Genomic DNA, 12,041 nt, shown 5'->3' with positions numbered 1-12,041 from the left:
TAATTTAAAAATTCGTTTAATTAAAAATACACTACATATTTACAAAATGTAATCGATTATTCGAACTAGTACGATCCAAACGTGATATCGTGGAGGGGCGCGGCTCCTCCCTGGGGGAGAGCATACTCCTTCAGGAGTTGATCTAACATCGAGAACGGTTGACTCCTCTGGTTCGATTGGTAACGCGGTTGAGATTGTGGAGCTGAATTGTAGTCCTGGTTGAAGTCCACTTGTGTGTGCTTGGGGGAGAACTGCTGGGGCTGAGGAGCAGGTCTGAAGTCCTGTTTGGGCCTGTACTGCTGTTGTCTTGGCTGAGGCTCAGGGTTGAAGAAGTTGTCTTCGGCTGGCACTGGTGCTGCTCCCGCGAAGAACGCCGGCTAAATGATGATGAATTTATATGATTTTTTATTAATGTATAACAATAAAGATATTTATTAAAACTTTTTTATCTTGAAATTAAAATAAAGTGTTTCGTATCGGATGGACTGAATGATATATCTTATTTCATTAATGCTATTTTTTGATTAATATTAATTTAAAGGGTATTCTATTAGAAGTAATAAAGCAATAAGAATAGTAGCAGTACACAATGGTTTTTTTTTGCAACAATATAATTCCTAATTTGACACTTTAATTTTTCACAGACCAGCTGTACTAAATAAGGGTAAAACGCAGGTCTTTGCATTTGAAGTTACTATACCTTAGGAGGTGTGGGTGACTGTTGTGGGGCAGGTCTGTACTGTTGCTGTGGCTGCGGGGCAGGCCTGTATTGTTGTTGCGGTTGTGGGGCAGATCTGTACTGTTCCTGTGGTTGTGGAGCAGGCCTATATTGTTCCTGTGGTTGTGGGGCAGGCCTGTATTGTTGTTGTTGAGGGGGTGCACGGTAGGCGGGTTGCGGGGTGGGGCGGGGTGCGGGTCTGGGCGCGGGACGCGGTGTTGGCGCCGGAGCGGGCTCTTCGTAGTCGTAGTCGACCGACTGTTCGCGGTACTGGGAACGTCCGTTCTAAGAAAAGTATAAATATATATTAAATTAATTGTTTTCATATATAGGGAACACTAATTGTTGAATTTTATTTATTAAATAGCTGGTAATTATTATGAGTAGGCAAGGAAAAGTAATAAATATTTTTGAATAGTTAGTTGTACACGGAGTGAAAAAATAATCATAATTATTGCTCTATAATATTATCATTATAATGACTATTTTAATGAAAAATACAAAGCCTACCGATGAATATAATTTTTTTTAAATATATATTTTTTTCCTATATATTAATATTTATGTAACATTACGTACTAATATAAAATATTTCACATAAATAATGAGCCATAGTATACATTTGGTTGAATAACTATTTTATTACAATATAGTATATGCAAAATACTACACTAGTTTGATATAAATTAAATTTTAAATTGAAAAAAAATGACGTTATATCAATAATATGTAATACTAATATTTTGGAGGTACTCGTATATAGGTACTCGCTGTTTTTCTCCAGATAGACACAAAATCTACTAACGGACAAAAACTATATAATACGTTAACACATATCACAGCTTATAATGTAAACGTAGTTGGGATACTTTTCAAATAACATTTGTTATTTATGTTAGTAAAAAATATATAAGCCCGCGCATTTGTAGTATCTCTATATCTAGTAATTATAATTCCTTGTGTGAAGCGCAGGGTATATTTATAACGTATGTAAACTGTAATATAAAAAAAATTTACACTTAGAAAATATTATACTTATTTAAACTGTGGTCATATTTCAGTCTATAGTTTTATATTTAGCACATTTTTGGAAGATGTGATAAGAAATAATATAAGCATAAATTTTAACACATTTGAAAAACCCCAAGGAGTATAAATATCTTGGAATATCTGTAATTGTTGATGATTTTATCAAAGTAATTATTGTGTTAGAATAAGAACATTGTAGGCTTACCTGTCCCTTGCCAGGTCTTAGGCCCTCATCCCGAGTGGACTCATCGACGAGGGTGGGCGGGGCGACGGTGATGCCCTCGCCTGCTGGCTGGAAACCGTATTTGTTGGCTCCATATTCAATTACGCGGACCTGAAAAATAAGTTATTTATATAAGTTATATAAGATGATCTATATACCGTTCTTCCAATTTAAAGTAATTATTCAAATATAATAAATAGTTATTCATTATTATTAGTATAATTATTACTTTAGTAAGTACCTATTATTTTTTTAAATACTGAAAAATTCTGAATAGTGATTTATTAACGTCATTTATATTTTCGAGTATTGTGTATGCCTTGTTGATTTAAATGTATTATTAAGCAAAATTACAACTTAGAGTTAAAGATCTCCTGGCTTACTCGCAAACAATACATATAAGACATTTTTATATAGCAACTATGTATACTTTTTTTTTTTATATGCCCCGGGATGGCAAATGACTCTACTCCACCTGATGGTAAGTGGTAGTAGAGTCCAAACGCGACGACGGCCAGTACAGTCGGGAAGAATGTTCTGTACTAGCCGTCCCCGCCTTGCCGGCCTGCAAGATGCCTCTTCACGCATCGTTTGAAGGAACCCGGGTTGTAAGAGGAGGGGAACACGTGAGCTGGTAAGGAATTCCATTTTTTGGTAGTGCGACAAAGAAAGGATATAAAACTCTGTACTCTAATTGTATGTAAATAATAAATGGACATTCAAAATTAAAATACTTTGTTCAACAATGAAGCATTAGACTTCATTATTGATAGTCAAGTTAGAAATTACCAACGGATCGGAAAATAAACAATCAGCCCTGAGAAGAATCGGCAAAAGAAACTCAGTGCGTTTTTTTATATCATGTTTTGTTTATAAAGTACAGTACAGTAACAGCCTGTTAATGTCCCACTGCTGGGCTAAGGCCTCCTCTCCCTTTTGAGGAGAAGGTTTGGAGCTTATTCCACCATGCTGGTCCAAAGCGGGTTGGTAGAATACACATGTGGCAGGATTTCTATGAAATTAGATTGTTTTCCTTCACCGTCAAGCACGAGATGAATTATAAACACAAATTAAGCACATGAAAATACAGTGGTGCTTGCCCGGATTTGAACCCACGATCATCGGTTAAGATTCACGCGTTCGAACCACTAGGCCATCTTGGCTCTTTATAAAAAAAGAGAATTTAGTTTATAAAAAAGAGAATTATTAACCTTTCCGGTATCGTCTTTATATCCGTATTTTCCCTTGACTTCTCCGCTTGGCGACTTGGTCTCAATCTTGAAGGATCCATCGGCGGCCTCATACCCGTATGTGTAGGAGCCGTCTTCGTTGTGCCTGGAATTAGAAACAACATGTTAATCCCGTGTCGAATAAGTAAAAAGTTATATTTATTATTATATTTACAAAAATCTCCAAAAAACCTATTAAGTCGGCTATGTTACACTATTATAGCTTGGAAAACTCGTGGAGCCTCGGTAGTCGAAACTTGTCTGATATTTGTCTGTTTGCTCTCCCATAGGATTATGGAGTGAAGAAATATAGAGCACATCTGTGTTTGCTCACACATTCATGCACGTATTTTAACACCTTCTCCGAAGGTTGCCTTTGAGTCTCATGATCATAAACCGTTTCAAAACGAATTTATAAAACAGTGATCACTCGTAATTGTCTAATAATTATTACACACATAGGCTAAATATATGTATATACATATTATGTGTAATAATAAAATTATAGATAAATTATTAATAGCTGATTAGTTACTTGTTAATTTGTTTAAGTATAGGCACTGGCGTAGGAGCGACTTTTGGCTCCGAGGCGATGTAACGCGGCGCTCGCTCTTCCGCGTACTGAGCGTGTGCGCACGCGCATATTGCAAGGATAGCCTGAAAAACATTAAATTGACTGTTAAAAAATTACAGATGTCACTCATAAATATACTAGTTTTATGAATTTATTGATCTTCATAAAATTTAATCTATGACAATGACTTAGGTTAATTGTTAACATAGTTGATTAGATTTGCGAATATATTTTTATTATTTCGAGCATTTCTTTGTTATTTTTAATAAAATTAATATAGGTTTAGATATCACTTTATAGTTGAAGCAGTTTCTCCATTACTCTACATTTATAACAAATACATTACAAAAGGTATCGTTTTGGAAAACAGTATAACTTTAAGAATAATACGTTAAGTATGCCAATTTTATTTTAAAATTTGAAATCTTCTTACCAAATATACACGAATATCAATAACTTCTTCTTGTTAATGTTTTTGAATAATTATTATCCGCACATAGCTTGAAACTTTGAACGGCATATTTATGCACTCATTGTTCATTATACAATTAATCTTCATTATTAAATTAAGCAAATAAATCAAGTAAAGCCTGTCGCGGTATCGCTATAACTTAATTATACAAACTTTCGTTTCCGCAATTTTGCTCAACAAATTCTACAAATAGCGTATTTCTTAAGGTTGAGAAACATTTTACACGCACAATGAACACAATTTTGCCACAGAAATAGTCTATTACTTTATATTTGCTTGTATAAATATCGTGATAATGTTACCTGCTAAAATATTTAGTACGATTACCAAACGACCTTGCTTATTGCGAATTAAAAAAAATCTTATAAAAATGGCGTATGGTACGTGCTTAGTGGCTGGTGCAAGATTATTTATAGATATACATATATATTTACAAATAAAGTTTATATAACCAGTGATCATTTCATATATAGTATATAATTTGAGATAATTTATAATAAGTAAAATTTAATAAATATGTATTGAACAAACGGACAGATGGACAAACAACTCGAAATCCAAATATAAACGAACACCTACGCACAAACTTTTTTTAATTTATTATTATTATAAATATAATACTGACAAAAATATGATATAAATATATTTATGACTTATGCCTTAGATAGTTTTATATCCAAATTGTGCAATAAAAATATTTTTTCGCTAACGGTAACTATGCTCAAACCGTATCAAATATGTCATGCATTGATGACTCCGGTCAAATAATACAACGATACCGATGTCCTAAACCAAATATTACACGTCGATTAAAATATAAATATTTAAAATTATTAGTTATAAAAAATCTAAATATATTTTTTATTAGTATAGTTTCAAAATTAATTATTTATTGTATAGAGTAAATTATTGAAAGCGCTTATAGAGGCTTTTATATCCAGTTGGATGAGCGATAAATGACGATATCACTTCGACGAAGACGAAGTATAATTTTAGTTGTTTTTTTTTATAGAATAGGAAGGCGGACGAGCATATGGGCCACCTGATGGTAAGTGGTCACCAACGTCTATAGACATTGGCATGTAAGAAATGTTAACCATCGCTTACATCACCAATGCGCCACCAACCTTGGCAACTAAGATGTTATGTCCCTTGTGCCTATAATTAAACTGGCTCACTCACCCTTAAAACCGGAACACAATAATACCAAGTACTGCTGTTTTGCGTTTGAATATCTGATGAGTGGGTGGTACCTACCCAGACGAGCTTGCACAAAGCTCTACCACCACTAAGTTGTATATGACAAAAGAAAAGGATCAGAATGTAAATATTCCATTGTTGAGCTAAGGCTTCCTCTCCCTTTTGAGGAGGTTTGGAGTTCCACGAGCGTGGAAGAAATCAAGTTAGTAGACACATGTGGCCGAATTTTAGTAAAACTAGCGACATTTTTCTTCACCGCCGAGCACGAGATTATAAACATAAATTATGAGCATCAAAATTCAGTGCTGCATGTCTGGGTTTTGAACTCGAAATCATCGGTTAAGAATCACGCTTCCTAACTATTGTGTCGGCTCTGTTATGACAAATAAATATTATAAAAAAACGAGTAATGTTTGCGGGTATTTACATATATTTTTTTTAATATCATGTTGTAAAAGTACCCTAGCATATCCTTGTTAAGATTATTAACCCGGAAGCTATTAACAAGAGCCAACCCGAGTCCTTTTTTACACTAAAATCTATACCATTAACAAAGCTCTTTGTCTGTGATATAATTTGTAAAATAATTTATACAAAGGGCGTCGAATCGGAAAGTAGTCTCGTTAGAGGCCACGGTTCAGCGGCCTGTCACCGGTGACCACTAAAGTCCGACGAACGGGATATGTCAGACAACTTGACGTTTCAACTTTTTAATAATTCCTTTAATGTCAGGTCATGAATCCGTAAATGGAGCCAATAATATTAAAAAAAAATTGTTCGTAAAAATAACTTAATAAATTTCCACTCAACACATTTTTTTATTTTTAAACTGAATAAGTTTGTACATAAAAAAACAATCATTAAAGTTTTTATTTTAAGTTTGATGAACCACAATATTTTGTAAATTAAAAAAATAACATTTCTATAATGAATACCTTCTAATTTCTACGCGTAAAATAACAAAATAATATATAACATTACCAATTAGCTGATATAGATAATTTTTTGACACAATACATATGAAAACTTTTATTGGCCCAAGATTTTAGCCTAGAACCTCTGGAACTGGATATGTTTCTGTATATATATAAATATTTTTATTATTATTTACAAATGAAATGTTAATGAATATGTTATCGAAAAGACTTTCCCGTCAGAGTGCATAATGTATGGCGGCCCTACAGTATCAAATTACCGGTAGTGCAGGGCGGTGTGATATTACAACTGGATCGAGATGTAATCCACCCACCTCGAAATGACTGTACTTAGTGCATTCCTTTGATATAACATAACTTCTAAACCTCCACCCATAGGCGTTGGCTCTGCAATGTTAATTACACCGGATGCGTCACCAACCTTGAAAACTAAGATGTTATATTTTGTATGTGATTACACGGGACACTCATTAAAACGTATCATTGCAATGCTAAGAGCTGTTTTCCGGTAGAATAGTTGGCGAATCAATAGTCAATACACGAATAGTCAATACACAGACAAATACACAAACCAATATGTTTAAGTGAGCGCTTTGGCAAGACAGCACTATATTGAATATGTCACATTTCATATGCCTAGAGGCACTAATTTTTAAAATTCAACTAAGGTAACAAGATATTGATATCCCTTACTCTCGTGTGAACCTAAAAATAATAGCTTTTAAGTCTAAACCTTTAAGTCAATTCTTTAAATAATATTAATCAAGTACAACATAATTATTAGTATCATTGTCAATACATGGTAACGTCGAAAGATAGATACAACAAAGGTACTGACAACACTTCGGTAAAGATCCATCATAAATATAGTTTTCAATTTCATACAATTGTATAGAAAATTTAATTTTTCTGAAATATATTTTGTCAAACGTTTTATTACTTGGAATCGTTTCATATTCACAGCTATCAATATAATCGAAATCAATTCACAAAGTAAAGTAAAGGAACTAATACACGAAATACATTTACGCTATATCCGTAACATACAGTAAGAAACTGTTCGTAACCGAAGTCAAGGATAACATGAATAATGTGAAGTTTCTGCATCGAATGAACTGAGCGGCGAATGGCAGCACGTGCTTAGATAACAGATATTTCCTTGACAGTTTCTATATTTATAATAAGGACCGATTTCGGCCACGGCGGCCAATCTCAAGAGAGATTAGCCAACTGCGCAGGACATATTACAGCGAACGAAAGTGTGCGTAAGGTGCACAGCTGTACTCTCATAATCCGATGCTTTTCGAGGCAATGGAGTGTATTCACCTCCAATTTCCAGACCCCAGGCTGCTATTGAGAATTTTCTGACATAAAAACCAAATTACTACCCGGGCAAGCACCACAGAATTTTTATACACTTAACATATTTTTATAAATCATCTCGTGCTCGACGAAATGATAACATTATCATGTGAGAAAACCTGCATGTGTCTAATTTCACTGAAATTTTGCCACATGTGTATCCAGCAAACCGTATTGGAGCAACGTGGTGAAATAAGCTCTAAACCATATCCTCAATGAAAGAGGAATGTCCATTCACAGGCTATTTTTTGTACTTTATATTTAATTTATAATTAAATTTGAAAAACAGATAGACGTTTAATTAACTCAGCAAATTCAAATTCCTTTTTTTTATTTGTTTCACAGGTAACTTAAAGATTATTGTAAAAGATATGATTCTAAGATATGTACATGACTGAATAAGCAATTATTTTTACTTATCACCTCACAAACCTGTTTCATTTGCACATTTTTCAAGCCATTTATTTATTGAAATAAAAAATATTTGTTAATTAAAAATAAATAAATTGCAATCAATTTCAGAATTAAAATGGGTCAATTATTTTATCAACATTTCTGTTTGATAAAGGCGTCAGTCTTTTGTGCCAGTAACGCACTGTTTATTTCAGTTGTGCCATCGTCGTTATATCCGAAACTAATGGTTAATATCATTCACGCAACCGACGGACAGTTGAATTACGTACATTTTATAGGGTTGCCAATTGTAAAAATATATATTTTCTAATAAAAAAAAAACGAATTATTTTTATTATGGAAATCATAATAAATTGTGCATAAGCAGAAGGAGTTCAAATAGGATAATTACGAACAATTTTATGTGTAGGAAGTCAGGTATCTTTTGTTCAAGCAACCGGGTAACTGGCCCTCATTTTAGTTATTTTTTTTTTATATAGAATAGGGAGACGGACGAGCATATGGCCCACCTGATGGTAAGTGATCACCAAACGCCCTTAGAAATTGGCATTGTAAGAAATGTCAACCATCGCTTACATAGCCAATGCGCCACCAACCTTGGGAACTAAGATTTTATATCCCTTGTGCTTGTAATTACACTGGCTCACTCACCCTTCAAACCGGAACACAACAATAACAAGTACTGCTGTTTTTTGCTGCGGTAGAATATCTGATGAGTAGGTGGTACCTACCCAGACGAGCTTGCACAAACCCCTACCACCAGTGCAGTGGTCACCAACCCCATAGACATAGGCGCCATAAGAAATTTTAACCATTCCCTACAACCCCAATGCGTCACCAACCTTACGATTTAAATCTATGTTATGTGCGGTAGAATATATGAAATCTTTTCCACCAATAAATCAATTGTTAGGTACTGAAAAAACGGTGAAGTTATCTGCGATTAGTTTTGACACTTAATACAGCCTTATAAAAAAAATTTGCACAGGAATTAAATTTGTCTTCCGTGTGCTTCAGAATTATTGAGCCATTAACTTTGTTAATTAATTTTAAACAAATTAAAATAGTATTAGCACACGTCTTATTAAATTCCCAGATAAATAAATACCCAAAAAACAATATATCGCCCGTATACTTTATACCAAAACGATTAAACAATGAAAAGGTTTTCTCAAATAGACCAACTTGAAAACTTCACGGAAGGATAACACATACATACAATTAAAATTCTTCTAAGTATTTCTTATTTGCATGTAATAGCATTTTTTTACTTTAATTTATAAACCCGTCACTTTTATGAAGGTATGCGACAATGAGACCTCGAAATAGCTGGCAATTGGCTACCCTGCACATAGCTCAAGCCACACCTGCCGTCATTCAGAAATGAACCGTATGTAATCATAATAAGATACATAATGTATTGATAAACGAAGTGGCTATTCTGAAACTTTTTATCGTTATGGAAAAGTATATTGAATGAATTATATACACAAGATCACCTTGTATTGGAATTTTTAATTATTTTGTCATGTTTTATAGTCTTAAAAGTCAAATGGATATATAATTTTTTGTTTTAATATCTCTATATACTGTTAAGCATAATAATAAGGTCGTATCGAATAAGGAATTTTATAATTGATATATTATTATTGAAAAAAAGTACTATACTTGGTAGGTACGGATAGCAGAACAAGAAAACATGTTAAGAGAAAATCTATTTATAAATTTTAATGAAACTCTTGGTTTAAATGAATCTAAAAAACCTATTTCAATCGCTAAGTAAGTGATATCACTCACAGGTTTTGAGTTAAAAAAACTTATAATTCAATAATTATTCATATAATTTCCTAATTGAAGTCAAGTGATTAAGGAAATATAGCTAATTAATGAAATTAGAATTGGTTATTGTCATTAAAAAAACTATTATTAGAATTATTTATCTATATATCTGGTGTAATGAAAAATCGTGTAATGTCTGTGGCTTAAGCATCGTCTTCATTCAAGAACTTCACAACGAAGTATATCTAAACTCGGGTTGAATAAAAAATATATCATTTTCCATATAAAAAGGAAATATACAAAAAAAATCATTACTTAATGATTAATTAATAATAATTCAAACAAAATGTTAGGGACAACATTTTGATTGTATTATATTTTTGAATTGTTGACTATTGGGCGCGATATAAAATTTCAAGGATGAATTTTTGCAAAATTTTCTGCAAGTACGTACATAATTTGACATCAGTCATATATTATACGGAATAAAAGCATTATTATTGACGGATTACTTAAGAAAAGTAATTTTTACCGACTTCAAAACCGATATATTTAATGTATGTTGTGGTATAACTTTTTACGAACTGATTTAGATGATGTTTTTCGCATCGGGTCAAGCACAGCTGCAATAGTACATTTAGGTAAATTTACATGTTCAAAAAAATATCTGTGAATATATATTTTTAAATTTACATGTTAAGGCCAATTAATAAAATTGGTTTAAAGTAATTTAATAATAATTTACTTTAAAATTCTAATAAAACAATAGATTTTTTCAATTCACATAAAGTAATTACATCACAATTTCATTCACGGTCATGTATAAATATCCAATTATATTTATAAGAAAAATTACGCAACAATAAGACAATTTTACGCATTATAATCTCTTACGAAATATTTCATGGAGTTTTTCTATGCCTAAAGACAGATGTTGTCTCGTTTTATTTTCGGCTTTTAAATAAAGACATATCCGCTAACTTTTTTAAAAATTATACGCTAAGAAAAGTCGTTAGGTTGTTTATTTTATTAATGATATATATTTTAAAAGAGTTTTTAGTAACGTAAGTATCTAGATCATTTATTATAATAAATTCGAAAAAACTTATAAGAATGCTATAAGAAATTCATTTATTTATTTACATCAAATTATAACCCAACGCATAAATTCTCTTAAAACACTTGGCCCTATTTTATATAGTATTGTTGTTGCACAATTTCTAGCACTATCGTTACACTTTCATTATCACAACAGTGAACCTAATTCACTATCACTTACAGATGCTATCACCAAAGAGTTAATGTATAATTCACTTTTACACGGACACACTTACACAATTTATATGTCAAGGAGTTTCAATCAAATTAAAAAACAAAAAACATGTAAAGTCTTCGGCGATTTATATCTAATTGGATGTCGAAATATATAAATTTTAGTATCCAAAATAAATTAAATAAATATTATATAATATTTAAATGTGAACTATTTTAGTCAGGAATAATTATAAGAAAGATATAATAATAAAAGAACTTTTTTTTTCAATAAAAAATCTTAGCCAACGATAATTTCTTTTTTAAACAAAAGAGTCCTTTTTTAAATTATCTTCCTTTCCCTTAAAATAAAAAAAAAATAAAAATCAAATTTAGAACAATAAAACGTACCAATCTCACTAACGCCGTCATGTCGTCAAGTCGGAGGCGCGGTGCGCGCGCCGGCCCCTTATATACCTTTCGTGCGGGCCTTTCACTGATTTTAGCTTATTTTTTTCGAACAGGGGATGTTATCCCTTGCGTCCCTTCTAATCCCACGCACACATATTAATTATGGCAGCATTACTACATTGATAAAAAAGTGCAATCATACGTACTAAGTTACATACATAAGAACACAGGTAATCATTATTAATATTAAAATTAAACAAATACATCAGATAAATCAAAGGGATTGTGTCATGTTATTAAAACTGTTTTGTTATTGTTTGTTCGGTTTGACGAATAATTTTTAAATTCATTTTTATTTACAACTAGGTGACTCGGTGAAAACATTGCATGTTTGTAAATTGAAGGCTACGAGTTCAATTCGGGTACGCACGGAGTTTTTAAAGA

The 12,041-nt window shown here is 32.3% G+C and overlaps 1 protein-coding gene across 1 annotated transcript; it reads right to left on the bottom strand.

Moving 5' to 3' along the window:
• LOC126771475 (uncharacterized) lies at positions 1-11,724 on the bottom strand. The gene is made up of 6 exons (XM_050491372.1): positions 11,598-11,724; positions 3,735-3,856; positions 3,182-3,305; positions 1,953-2,081; positions 701-1,003; positions 1-377 (listed from the first exon to the last, which is right to left on the bottom strand). The coding sequence occupies exons 1-6, from the start codon at positions 11,616-11,618 to the stop codon at positions 66-68; spliced, it is 1,011 nt and encodes a 336-aa protein (XP_050347329.1). The 5' UTR covers positions 11,619-11,724; the 3' UTR covers positions 1-65.
• Positions 11,725-12,041: the final 317 nt, after the last annotated feature.

The sequence above is a fragment of the Nymphalis io genome, chromosome 10 (assembly GCF_905147045.1).
Source record: "Nymphalis io chromosome 10, ilAglIoxx1.1, whole genome shotgun sequence".
Classification (NCBI taxonomy): domain Eukaryota; kingdom Metazoa; phylum Arthropoda; class Insecta; order Lepidoptera; family Nymphalidae; genus Nymphalis; species Nymphalis io.
Note: the sequence above shows the minus strand (reverse complement) of the source record. Positions and strands in the feature narration are given on the sequence as shown.

Excerpts from the sequence above, each read along its gene's own strand:
- LOC126771475 (XM_050491372.1), bottom strand. The coding sequence starts at position 11,618 with ATGACGGCGTTAGTGAGATTG. Across the intron at positions 3,857-11,597 it reads TGACGGCGTTAGTGAGATTG|GCTATCCTTGCAATATGCGC; the intron begins GTACGTTTTATT and ends AATGTTTTTCAG. Across the intron at positions 378-700 it reads AGTCACCCACACCTCCTAAG|CCGGCGTTCTTCGCGGGAGC; the intron begins GTATAGTAACTT and ends ATCATCATTTAG.